A 14,786-nucleotide genomic window follows, 5' to 3' on the forward strand; every position below is an offset into this window, starting at 1 on the left:
ATTTGTTATTGTAAAATGATCTGGTGTTTCCACTTCGTAAAAGATCTCAACTTTTTTCTCTTTGTGCTGTTATAGTTTCCTCCTCCTCTGTAGTGCTTGTTATATCAGTACGTTAGTCGCCCAGAAAATTTTGTAAGCTTCTTAAGGATTTCTTTTTGAAAAATTTGATTTCCTATTAATTTGGATTTCTAATGTTTATTATAATGTTTTCTGAAATTTATTACAGATATAATTTACAGTTTCTTTGACCAATGATCCACGCTTTGGTCAAAGTTCAATAAATAGATTTATTTTTATATATTTGAAATGGGAGGTCTTGAAATTTTGTAGTGCACGAGATTAACTGCGCGTCCGTAGAACATCCGTTATCTACCAAATATTCAGGAGTTGGATTTGGTTGTTTTAAATTAAGCGTGAAGACCATAAGTGCCTCATTTTGTCTGTAAATTGTGTGTATTCGGTGGTCAGTTTTATTTTTTTGTTGGATAAAACAACCTGAATTTCAGGGAGGGGAAACCATTCATTCCTAGTGCAAGGACCGATTAACCCGGTCGTCCATCATCCGAATTTCGCTGTCGTGGAGTAAACAAACAGAATGATTATATCTCTTTTTGATTTATTTTTTCCTATTTTGTATTGCGGTATTTATATTAATTTCTGGTATTTATTTCTAGATGAATTTATTTATTAAATTTTTAATAATTTAAAATTAAATTATTAAATTTATTAGTTTAAAAAAAAAGAAAAAACGAATCATGTGAATAACGAAACCAGTTTTGTTTTATTTATTGGTTAGAAAGCATACAGTATTTAATTTTATTAACCGCCCAACTAGATGGAACTATATTTTTAGTAAATAATTTTAAGGGCCGTGAAAATTCTTTTTGCTTAAGGTCTTGGTGATAGTATAAATCAGACAGTAAAGCCAAATGATGAAGCCAAAAACAGGGGGGGGGGTCGTATATATTTTTTTTATTCCTTATAAGTAATGAAATAATTAACTTATTATTTTAATGATACTCAAATTTATTGCTTGTCTGCTTTCTTTGTTGGAAAATTCAATCTGAAAACTTGAAGATAAAATGTTTATTTTTTCTTATATCCAAAAATATTTAATATATAATATATGTTATATTTTAAATATTTTATTTAATTCTTTTATTAAAATTATATCATTAAATATAAAATATTTAAAGTTAAAATAAGTTACCGCTCTCACTCTCTCATATAACTGCTTAGTAAATAAATTACTTAGCTTCTTTGCTAAGAGCGTTGTCAGAATGGGAATCCCTCCCCCCCCCCTCCATTTATGTAAAATGTAATGTAAGACAATATTACCTTTTTACATTATAGTACTTCATACCGTTTACTAGACATAGACAGACACTGAACTTTATAACGCACGGCTGTTTCCCCGCGTTATAAAGTTCGTCGCCCCATGTAAATGTCCTGCGACGTTTCATGTTCTTGACCTCTTGATAAGCTTAGTTATCCATCAGTCAAAAACAGCCATGAAAAAAGGAAACAGCTTTAAGATTTCAATGAAACAAAAAGGCTGTATTAGATACAATTCTTTGCTCGTTTGAAAAGATCTCAGGTTCGATTCTGGTGCAGGTCAAAGAAATTTTCTAGAAAGGTTCTCCCCCCCAGTCAGAAGATGTACTTAGCCAATCCTCGACAGCAGTGTAGCTCTTACCCCATTCCCTTTCAAAAAATCGGGTTTTTTTTTTTTTTTTTTTTTTTTATCCAGCCACCAGACACTTATGTTCTTGCCTCGGAACAATCTAATGAAAACCGAAATGGGTTTATTCAAAGCATTCGGGCAAAAATAAATAAATAAAACCCAAAACTAAATTTAGTGAGTGTGTTGCTTAATATGCAAGAATTAAAAAAAAACAAAAAAAAAAAAACCTGCATTTATCTTGACTACAGAATTAAAATAAAAACCTTGATACACACGAGATTGGAATAAACATGAAATCGCTCCGCTTCAGGACTAAGTTGCCGAGAGGTTGGTTTCTATAATATGTTTTGCTTTTTTTTGATGATTTCGTTGGCTGTAACATTCAAAGCCATCAGTCTTAATTTGCTTCTTTGTAAGTGAGAAATCCCTCGCAGGTCTCCAGAAAGTGGTTCCTCTGTCTTTCCCTAATCATGCACTTTTTTTTTTACTCCGACGATACGAATGGAACTAACAAATCACTCCCGCATCTATTGTCGCTCCCCCACAAAAGGTAATCGGAAGAAATTGCGCCCGATATTAATAATGAAAGATAAGAGCAAGCAAGGAAATAACTCTGCTACATCAAACAGATCCCAAATCCTCCGTTAAAAGAATACAAAGTTATTATCTCAGTGCCCATGAAAAGAAATAGCATGCCATTTATGTGATATATGATCAATGAAATAAATAGAAACTTTATCCTCTCTTCTAGTCGGCATCAATAATAAATGACCAATATCTCTGTTGTCCGCCCCACTTACGTCATCTCTCATTTTTCTTCCCACTTAATAAGGCTGAAATAGAAAAATTGCAGAAATATGTGCTACGAATAAATGTTCTTTTCAAGGTGTTGTTGAATATGTAAGCTTGCGATTTATATGAATCTTCCATATATTATCGTCCTTATAGAGTTTCCTACATCGGATATGGCATAAACTGTGCAATTTTGAATTAATCAAAACAACATTCAATTGTTTTACACACACAATAACACCCTGTCATAATGCTGTCACTAGGTGGCGCAGAGGTGCATCTGCGATAAAAGTATATGGCAGCAACGCATTATCGTTAAAAGAGCATATTGCGTGCTATCCAAAAAGAGTTGAATTCCTGTAGGAGTTTTATCTTTTCTACAATAAAAGAAAAGAAAAAAATTCCAATACTGGAAGCTCTTCAGCAAACAAAAAATAGATAATTAATAAAATAATGATAAAAAACCTTTTCGTGCTAATTCGATGCAGGAAAAGCATTAAAAGTTTATTTCCATCAGATGTCTTATTATGAGTTTGATTTTTCACTAATCAATTAACTTCAAGAGTTAGTTGAAATTCGTGGGATTGCACAATCAGTAACTGCTCTGAATATTTCTTTTTCCTCGAACGCTAATTCTTCGTTCATGAATATTCAGTCCATAATGACCTTTCTCCGTATGTAATGCTTCATTAGCATGCCTTTCCCCCCTCTGCCTGACTTCTTTATACTACATTATCATAGCGTGTTTTAATTTGTTTGGATAGGAAATCTTTTCATTATTTCCCGTCTCTCTTTTCCAATTTTAACATCCACTTACTTCTATAGAGTGAATTTTCTGTAAACATCGTTCTTTTTAGCGCATGTAATTCCCTGGTGCATTATCCACTGTACATTTGCTTTCGGTAAATATTTCTTAACTCAATCCATCTTGCTAATTCACGAAAAAAATAAAGATAAAAAGAAAAACTCCTTTCGTAATGATGAAGCACACAATAAAAGCCGTTACTAAGTTAAATTTTTACAGTTCCGTTGTTATGCATAATTAAGAATATTCATTCGCCTGTCTTCGTTTAGATGCACTTCCAATAAAAAAAATAAAAAAAACCTGCAACGCAGCCTCCATAGTAGAAAGTTTCATATATTTCGCATTTTTAGTTTACTTGAGTTTTTCTTTCTTTTTCTTCCTTTTTTTTTTTTTTTTAACTGTCTAAATAAAAGTTGCCAACTGAACTATCAAATAAATTTCAATTAAATGGCATATCAATCTTCAAAAAAAAAAAGCGTTTTGTATATTTTGTTTTTTATTCTTTATAAATAATGAAATTCTGATATACGATTAATTTAAAGTGAAATTACTTATTTTGATGATGCCAAAAATTGGTGCTTGTGTATTTTCTTCGTTGGAAAATTTCAATCCTTTGTTTTTATATCCAAAATAATGGATATAAATGAAATATCTATTATTCATAATAATGGATATAAAGTGAATGTTGCAAGAAATTCATTTTATTCAGTGATAAATATTCACATAGTTAATATTCGTCACCTGTTTGTACAACCGTACACACTTGTTCCAGCGTGTTTGCCACTGATCAATACATTTTTGGAAGTATTTTGTGAATGCTTCTTAACGGTGCGTCGCGTTTTATTGGATTCCTTGAATCGACTCAAATAGTTTTCCTTTCACGTTTTGCTTTAATTTTTGGGATAGCCAAAAAGTCGCAAGGTACCATATCAGACGAATAAGACAGGTGCTGAACGAATTCTGATAATACCAACCTCTCGTTGTCAAATAAATAAACAAAATAAGGAAAATTATAAATGAACGAGGTCGTTCGTAATTAGTTTACAAAGATTTTAAATTTTATTTTGAACATTCAGGATTAAGTGGAGAAGAAAGAAGGAGATACTGAATTAGAAAGTATTCTGTTTTTTATAAGTGTGGGGTGTGCAGAAACATTTCGTTATTAGCAATGACACGCATAAATATGAACCTTGCATTCAGCGACTTTCGAAACGGCAGAAAATGTATGCAATAGCAAAGAGACGATCTGAATGTGAAAACTAGTAAACTCCTACATGCTTGTTTAAGTGAGTCGAGAAGGAGTAACTTGGAACTTGTGTATCGAGTGCTTGAAAATAAATGCATATAACGCAAGTCGTAAAATTTGTTTCCTCTAGTAAGGTTTCGGAAGTGCTCACACCATGCTGCAACATATGAAAATAAAAACAAATCGAAAGAAGACTTTTTAATGATTAGCGATGCGAACTTCAGATTAGTAATTTTTTTCAAGTAAAACAACTTGAATGCTTGTGAAAAACCTAAATTATGTATTTACAGTAAGGTACTTCCGTTATTCGGGGGGGGGCATTTTTTAATAGGATACAATGCACCCGGGTCTGGGAAAAAAGTCCCGAATCTAAACAAAGAGGAGAGGGAGCTCAATTCGGGCAAGGAGAACTTCTCCTTGCTGCCTTTTGCCCCAGCATTCATGCATCAGGTCAAAGTAACCAAGCTGCGATTATGTCATCATTACTTTTATCGACGAGGCAGAAGAAAACTCTGAGAATGGGCTGAAGTTTCTGCTGACTTTTCTTAAAACGCTAGTTATTTCATTCCCATTCCAATGCGAATTGTAACCACAGCCATCCCATTATACACGCTTTCCTGGATATTTTTAAAAAGAGAAATTTATGTAAAATTAAACAGTATTAAAAAATCATAAACTTCAAGATCTCAAATCCTAAAAGCAACACGAATTACTGACTTAGTTGATAGAAAAATACAATTTTGGAGAAATGTCACGTCTTGACTATTCTAACTGGAAAAGTAATAAAGACTTAAAATAAAAACAGATGAAGTAAAAAGTAGTACAACAAAATAAAAAGTAAATGAAGAAAAAATATTTAATATAGTACTATATATAAATGAAGATAAAAATTTAAAAAAAAAATCATCTAGGTAACATGAAATGGTTCTGAAATTTAAAATTAGGGAAATTTACAACAGTACAACGTGGTACTTGTTTAAGATTAGGGGAGCCTCTCCTTACTCTGTTACGGGAATTTACAATCGCCGAATTAGCACCTTCACACATTGATCTAACTGCCATGCCTTTTTATAGCCTTGGTGACAACGTTTTCCATTGAGAGCGTTGACTCTTTGGTCTCTGACTCATTCATACACTCAAGCCTCATCAACTGTTATAATTTTTGTTAAAAGAAATGCAGAATCCTACACAGCTTGCTCGAGGAACTCATATGAAACGAGGACCTCGATACTGTCTTTGATCTCGAGGTGAAATTATCTGAATTTAAGGGGCATTGTCCAGATTTCATTTTTAGTACACGAGTCAAATGAGAAAAACAAGCATCATTCCAAGCAGATTTTCACTAGACTGTCACATAACAAGCTAAAACTTGTGTGCACATGCTCAAAAGCTGTTTCGTAAGCTTTGCTCACAATCTTTTAGCCATCGCTATGCGTTCTAGAATTATATATAAGATCACTAACCGAATTGTTTCATAAAACCTTGTTATTACCATACAATTTTATTTATTTAACACAGATATTATTTGTAATTATTTCGTGTCTCAGCGTATAGTTTTCGTGATATAAAATTGGCAATATTCGCGCTGGCAGTCACTTTTCAAAATGACAGCCACTCTCACAAATCGCACTGCTGTCGAACAGAGAAGTCATGCTCGATTTTTGTTGTTAGAAGGTGTAACATAGCATTCACAGCCTTTAAGGCTTCTGACTTCGGAATTTACATAACAAAAATAATATTAGTAAAATAATAAGAGGAGTTTACCTCAATATAGTACGTAGAACACTTCCGTATGATACCCTACAGAAATTAAAACGGAAAAAACCGACAACTTACCGGTACATCAATTTAAAACAATTAAAAATAAAATTAACGCAATTAAAAGAATCTAACGAAAATATTCAAAACGATTTTCCTTCCTGAAGCTGACAACGCTTTTCGACCGTATGTCGTGATCACAGGAATGAAAATACCTGAATGTATTTTCATTCCTGAATATTTTGAATATTTTCGTTAGATTCTTTTAATTGCGTTAATTTTATTTTTAATTGTTTTAAATTGATTTGAATTGTGTTAAATTTATTATTTAATTATTTATATTTTACTCTAATGTACCGGTAAGTTGTCGATTTTTTTCGCTTTTTCCGTTTTAATTTCTGGAGGGTATCATACGGAAGTGTTCTACGTACTATATTGAGGTAAACTCCTCTTATTATTTTACTAATATTATTATCAACGTAGAACATATTGAGTAGTACAGCTCTGATTCATACTATATAACAAAAATAAAGAAAACAAAGTTTTCAAAACAGCATCATTACTACATTTCATATTTTGGAATCCTTCACAACGATTTGCCTAGTCTTACACTTGGAATAAAGTAACGCTCCCCAAATAGAAAATATACGTGTACAAATAACGCAAACTCTTCAGAATGATTATTTTAAAGTATAGTGGATGCAGCTTGTCCTATTGGAGTTGTAACACCTGATATCTTTATTGTTCAATGTGCTATTGAACTTATTCAGGAGGAACGGTGCCTCAATTTGATCGAAAAGGCGTAATTCTAAGGTAGCTTACATTCTTCTCTTCCTGTTTTTGGCATAATATCCTGACATCCTCCTAAATGAAAAAATAGGCGTGTCGTTTTTTTTAACAATTTTTCTATCTTAAGTATTATTATTTTCTAATTATTAAGTTTGCATAAGTTGTGCTCACGATTGAAGTGTATTCTCATCAGCTAAATTTCATAAACAATCTTTCGTCTTCTGACAGATATGGATGATTTTCGGAAAGTTTTTGGCTGTCTCATTTGTGTACACTGTAATAGTAACGCGTAGTAGTAAAGGTTATATTTCTGTATATGTTTTGTTCGGTACCATATTTCAATAACATTTTATAAGAATATTATGTTATACGAATATTTAAAAAAAAAAGTTGTTCACAGGATAGATTGCGTTCGTTTTTTTTTTTTTTTTTGCTTGACACAATGAATTACTATTATGTAATAAGCTTACAAGTTAGTGCATATGCATGTTAACTCACTACGCAACTTGAGGCTTTTGCCCTAAATGCGAGTATTATATAATAAGTATTATATACAGTATCTTTAAAGATTTTTTTTTCTCAGCACAGAAAAATAGATCCAATCCATGTCTGTTTAAATAACACTAGGGAATGAGCCAAAATAAAATAAAATTCATATAAGGAATGCTTTTGTTCTTGTTATCTTTAAGTCAATCAAAGAACCTAAAATTATCTCTTAAAATTTCGTTGCCGGAAACAATCTTTAAATATTTTTTGCAATTCCGAATAGTGAGCGCAATAATCGAGGGAATAAAGTCTACAGATATCATAAATGACTAGCCTAGAAATAAGAGTGAAAATCGCCACTGGTATTTCTCAGATGGGAGTGTCGTTATCCAGAATCTTAGTGATTACTTCCTGTTTATTGATTACTTCCGGTATCATGTCGTCTCTACTGTACACTCATTACATCTATATGGGACTATAGAGACTGTTTTTTTATTACTGTTGTCTACTGTTACATGGCCCACTGTTGAACGTTTAATCTTTCTGGCCATCAGAGTTATGTTTTCCATGGATCAACTCTCCCGTAGGCCCCCAACTCATGCTTTGTTTCAGATGTTGGTGGCTAACGCTATCAAATATTCACTGTAGCCATCACAGATATAACAAGTGTCGTAATGGAGACGTAAAATAAAAACTAATGGATGCAGTTATTTGGTCTTTCCTTTTATGAAACTTCTGTGTGTTGTTTCATTTTTGATTAACTAAACCAGTCTGCTGGAACCCTGTTCACAAAAGCAGAGACAATGAGGTAGTACTAAACACCAAATAAGCAGGAATGTGAACTTGGCTGATATCCTTCCTCCGATATTCTTGGCAAAAGCATCAGATTGTCTCTAAACATGCACTGTTATAGTGATTTTAGTAAAATGAGGAGAAAGTTCCTTCATGTGATATTAATGCACAAGTACCAAATTGGATTAGGGGAGTTCACGAAAATGCCTGTCTCCTTTCAGTGAGCAGAAACTCCTCCACTGATGTAATGGCCCATTAGAAACACAGCAGCTCTCACCGGCATACAAACTACTTTCCAAGTTATTACCTTGTCCTAAGTCATCTGACTTTTATTATTTCCCTTCGATGCTCCAATTTCTAGTGGTTTTACAACAGCACTTAGCACACCTTTGGCTTCGTACTGAAGTTGCACACCTTAACCGAGTGAAGTTAAAAACAAAAGAAATAAAAGAAAAAAAAAAGCTTTCTTGTAACAGCATAAAGGTTTTTGAAGATCATGCATTATATTTAATCTTATAAATTTTTTATTTATTTTGCTTCTTCTTAATTTCATTTAGTGTACTTCGTTTGAATATCTTCAAAGTAGCCTTTTTATCCACAGATTTAAAGAGTAACATGGTAGCCAGAACAATGTTTTCCCTAACCATTATTTAAATTCTAATTCAATTTAAATTCTCCTGGAAAATTTTAATTCAACAATGTTTGTTGAAGACACATTATGTATAGCGGATCGAAATCTAAAAATTAAATCGACCCTGCTCTGGTTGACAGATTTACTAATTTATAATCATTACACGTGTTCCATAATAAAATTGATTATTTAATTTTTTTTTTTTTTAGCAATGCTTCCGTTACTTTTCAGTAATGTTTCTAATCATAGGTGGCGCCTCACATAAAAAAAAACTAAATATTTAAAAACATTAAAGGGAAAAAAAAAAGATTCACGGAAAGCGCAAGCACAATCAGCTGGGACAAATAACTCCTAAACTATACAAAGACCGGTCTTATAACAATAGCAATCTAATTTAAAAAAAAAATTAATTGAACCCTGATTGTCCTGTATTCGTTGCAAATGCAATCGAAAACAAGCAAGGCCTCAAAATGTCACAAGTTCTATAGAAATACTACAAGTTAAACAATGGCGGCCATTATCAATCACGCTCTAATTACTGATAGCGGATGTAAAAGAGCCGTTTGAACAGGCAACTTGTCGGTAACACGATCCAAAGAAGCAAAGTTGGTTTTCTCATTCAATTTAACGATTTTTACGGGTAGGATAAAATTACTTTCCTCTCTCTCTCTCTTCGAACTTCATTTAGAATGCAGTATTTTTACGGTTTGGTCAAATTATTTCGGTTTTAATTAATACTGCATGTAGGGAGAATTTTTATAACGTTCGCTGGCGTCTTCACACACTTTGCAGATTGTTCATTTTCTGCTAGCTTCCACTTCTCTCCCATCTGGTGCCCGCTGTAAATTTTTGATAATCATCTAGCCCTGTGAAAACAAGTGTTCTACCCGCATTAATTAAGAATAATGAGTTCATTAAGCAAAGATGTGCGTATTATTTAATATACATACATTCAAGTGGATGAATATATGATTTGCAAAACGAACTGATGCCTTTTGCCCACAGAATGGTACAAATCAATAGGCAGTCTAGACAACAACCAATAGATTTTTGCATGTCTTCCGTTTTGAATAGAACAGCTTTGAAGGCGCCCGAAGGATTGTGGTATGTCAGACACTTCATACAGCTGAGAAGCATGATAAGAAAGAATATAAATTGACAGCGATGCTAGAGATATAAATTCCTTTTACAGCTACTCCAACGTCAGAGACCTTCACAGCTGAATTTGAAAAACCTATTTAAAGCATGGATAGATACTGCATCGGCACCTTGAAATAAACGAAAAAAAGAACACAGTATTATAACTCCCATCTCTCAGAATTCAGCGAACTCACAAGTGATTTCCCAGTTAAAATTAAAATAAACACTACAAATAATGCGGAATCCTGTCTGGAAAATTCAATGCCTAAAGCAGTGAAAAAACTCAATTTGTTAAACTGAAAGAAGAAAAAAAAAAAACATGCGCAGGGGATTTGTGATGGGGAAGCTAAGCTGTGGCTATTTCGGGCTGTCACTGAACACACACACACTCTACTTTCAAGATGGACAAACGATTTGTCGGCTGCTACAACAGCCACAGATCCACGTGTAAATGTTACAGATATCAAAGCTTTGGGAATCTTCGGGAGAGATAAAAATAGATTAAAGACCAGAAAAGATGCGAGGGCGGGTGAAGAAAACTGGTTACTTCTCGAGCAAGGTTCACAGTATTTTGTAACTAAACAAGTCATGATTCAATAACTTTTTCTCCCCCCTTTTTTTTTTCGTGGTGAATTAAGCCACACTTATAATGGTGTTTAATTTAATTTGAGCTTTGTTTTTGGCACGAAGTACTGTAATGTAATGTCTTTTATATTATAAACTTTTAAATCAGAAAACTGAAATATTGATAATTGTTTACTGTACTGTAACTTATATTTTTATCTTCTTCAGCAGTAGGCCTAATCTAAAACTGAATTAGTTAAGTCCATTTTTAATAGGTGCAATACGAATAAAATTCGCTGTAATTTTATTCCTTTTAACTAAAACTAAAGATATGATATTAAATACTCTGAAAAATTCTAAAAAGCACTGCGTATTTTGAAAACCTGCGTAGCTGCAAATATTGCTACATTTACGCTCTGCAAGGATTATTTTAACATATGTTCCACAAATTCTCTGCATCTTCCATCTATGGGTTGCCTAGCAATCGCTTCCGCACTTAATGTGATAACTCTCTTGGGGATTACTTAGATAAGGCCTATTAATAAATAACAATGTGCTTGGACCTATTAATTTTTAAACAGAAACCACTATATGAGATTAAGAAATTAAATCCCTTTTGGCTACGAGGTATTTCACGTTATTATTCACAATCAGTGTCAAAAGTATTAGTACGTACGCAAGCATCAAGTTACACTAAATCGTAAATTACAGACTTGCTGCAACTCACCAATGATTTCTTTCTCTTTCTTGATGTCCTTGACATCCAATCCACTCTTATCTACATACGCATCGACCCCAGTAGTAGCACCATTGTTTTCCTTGTCATCCGGTAAAGATTCGGAATTCAATGGAGAACCGGAGGGAGGTGGACTGACGTCATCTGTACATACACCTAATAGTCCGTGCGCCCATTCCACCTCATCCGTGATCCACTCCACTAAGTCTTCTAACCGAAGAATAGCTTTCTCGGAAGCCGCTAGAACTTCGTGCTGTTAATAAAGAAAACATTTGAAATCAGAAATAGTAATCGATTTTAATACCGATTGGCCTACAAAATTATCAGAAAATACTTCCTTAGGCGTAAGATATTACCAAGTCGTCATAACGGAAAATATTTACAGGATAACGCTGCAGTTGAGAATATACAGAATGTTCTATGAAGATAATAAAGTCTATGGGTTTAGGGCATTTTATGGAATCTGTATTATCATATCACAATAGTAAACTAGTGCTGTTTAAATATCTAAATATGACCTTTCGCTGTTGCAATTTTTTTTTGTATTCTCTATTTAATTAAATAAGAATTTATTAAAATTCAGTAACAGTGAATTGCCAATTTCTAAATACGACAATTCATATTAATAATTTGAAATTCTAGCAAAAATTTCTTTTGTTGTAAGCACTTGTAATACAGAGATGGTTGTTCCATCCTTAGAAACTAATTACGACGATAACTATTATTTTAATTATGTAAACTAGCGGTCTCTAATCCAGTGGATTTTCAACCTGCGTCTCAGTGAACTCTAGAGTTACGTACGTCAAAAGGTTTCTAGGCGGTTCCTCAATTTTTTAATTATTGATTTTTTTATTTAATGTGTTCATATATTCGTTGCTCTTTTTAACGTTGAAATTCCACAGAAAATTTGAGTTTGTAAAAGGGTTGAAAAGCACTACAGTCAAATCTTTTTTTGTTCCAGGAACCATATAAGTAATATACTGCTGAATTTAGTCTTTTCCATTTTTTTTTCTTACACAAAGTGATGAAAAACTAAGTAAGAAATTACTATGATTTTTTTATTATCAGAGACATGGTGGTTCAATTATATATCGTTTAAAGATAAACTAAAAAAATACTTATTACTTTTTTATATAAAGCACTGTTTCATATTGTTTTTTCTATTTTTGAAACACAAAAGATAAATTGTTTAGTACAGTGCAGTTTAATCAAATCCATACGGCAGTATTAATTTCTCACGTGAAGATTTTTAATGATAATAATAAATACAACTCTTCGGTTTACAGAAATTCGCAGAACCTTTAAAACAAAATCGCGGTTGACCCTTTGACATAGATAAAATTTTAATTAATACAGTCGACCTTTTTTATTCCCCCCCCCCCTCGAATACCACGATGTTATTACAAGACTACGTTTTTAAATTCTGGAAGTTCATGTTGCTTTAATAATTTTTTAACGAGTTAAGAGTATAATTTTTTTTTTAAATAATTTATTTAAATTTTTAATATACGTTTTTAAGACAATATACAATTTCGCTTTTCGTTGTATGTACATATAGAATAATGAACTTTTCTTTTGTGCAGTGTTCCACTTTGGCTCCATACTATTTGATCATAATAGTAATCAAACAGTAAACTACGAATTTAAAATATTGATATTATGCGTATTATTAAACGTTGATAAGTATAATTTTTCGTTTTACCCTTAAATACTGTATATGTAATACAATTCTCATTTTAGTGTATATTTATATATTATTATTGTATTTGAGTGTTTGTTATCTCTGACTTGGTAATAAAAACAAAACAACAATATAAAAATTATATATTCAGATATTTATTTTAAAAGCCTATAAAACCTTCTATGGGAATTGTTTTAAGTCTTTTCAAAAGTAGGGTTGGCTGTGGCATTTATAAAACCAGAGGAGGGAGAAATTATAACTGAACAAATTATAAAAAAATTTAAAAGAATATTTGGTTTAATTAAACCCATAGTAAATATCCATTAGGATTACTGGCTTTCTTCTGCTCTGAATGGAATTATTTATTTTTGATTGTTATCTTAAAACCCCGATACGAATCCAAAAACAGTTATGAATAAGAAATCCAGAAGAAAGGTCAAGCCCCATTAATCCCCGGAAGGACATACAAATAGCATTATTTTTTCTTATTGTTCTGGCATTTTTAAATACACCTACTTTATTACGCACAAAGTCAGCAATACCAAAAAAAATTTATCTTCCTTCGAGACACCTTTTTCGGTTACAAACGTAGGAAGTTTACAGGAAACGAGACCACACTCATCTGCCATTAATAAATATCCGTTGAACGAGAAATGTCTGCTTACAGTAACCCGGAATAATGGAATTTTATCGACAATAAATCTCTCAGCAACGATTTCTGAAACATTAATTAAGAAATAGGGACCATCTGGTATACATTTTACTTGCAATTCGCTTTAAAGTTGTGGAAACATTGCACACCTTAAACCGGAAGTCTAAAATTATCCATCTGAATTGGTTTCGTACGGGGTGAGTGAAGTGGGGGGGGGGGTTTAGAGTGACGTAACTAAAAAGACACGAATAACGAAATAGCTGTTCCTTGAGGTTAATGCAGCACAAATATTAGTCTTGGATTCCGGATAATATCAACTGTATTATTCCTGATGATTTATTAAACTAGGTGTGGCTTCGAGTTAATGAATTGCAAGCGCTCTGATAAAGCGAACGCCGTAATCGTAAACGGAATTTACAAGCGAATAAACGTTAGTCCGCAATATCGCTCGCTGCGTTAGCCAACGAATTGTTCAATAAACGAGCTTCGAGCGCCGCCTGCTGTCAGCTCATACAAAGTGAATGCATCGATGTCTCGTGCCACGAGCGATGTTTACACAATGAAGAAACGTCAAGCTTCCCATTAGTTCAGCTGCAATACCAGCAGCTGTTTTCTGTTGTTTATCACAGTTCACAGGAGGGACATATTGGACTTTAGACTTACGGTTTTAATGTGTTAACCAGCGTTACACTCCGCTACAAATGCGAACGAAATACGTGTAACACGTAAAGGAGACGGAGAAGACGCGGAGATGCGAAGAAACAACAACAAAAGAAACCAAGTCCGAAAAGGGTGAAGGAGAAAGTAAATAAGCTAGTTGTAAAACTTCCATACCAATATTGTTTGCCGTTTTGAAATTTTTAAAATATATTCTTATAAATTTTGCGGAGGGCCCGCACTTTTTCTGTACACGCCATTGAGCAGAGGTCAAGTAAAAATGTAAAGACCAACAATTATTTCACGTTTCAAAAAAAAAAAAAAAAAAAAAAATCGATTACTAAGCAAAGAGGCAAAAACAGCTTTATTCATA

At 32.8% G+C, this 14,786-nt stretch overlaps 1 protein-coding gene across 1 annotated transcript in view; it reads right to left on the bottom strand.

Annotated features, from left to right (window-relative positions):
* Positions 1–14,786, bottom strand: part of LOC150087386 (uncharacterized) — a 306,404-nt gene that overhangs the window by 165,196 nt on the left and 126,422 nt on the right. Inside the window, exon 2 of the mRNA XM_090371164.1 lies at positions 11,415–11,676. Coding sequence (XP_090227290.1) covers positions 11,415–11,676 — 262 coding nt within the window. The remainder of the gene's footprint in view (positions 1–11,414; positions 11,677–14,786) is intronic.

This window comes from Mastigoproctus giganteus, chromosome 4 (genome assembly GCF_048544385.1).
Source record: "Mastigoproctus giganteus isolate SK-2022 chromosome 4, ASM4854438v1, whole genome shotgun sequence".
Lineage (NCBI taxonomy): Eukaryota > Metazoa > Arthropoda > Arachnida > Uropygi > Thelyphonidae > Mastigoproctus > Mastigoproctus giganteus.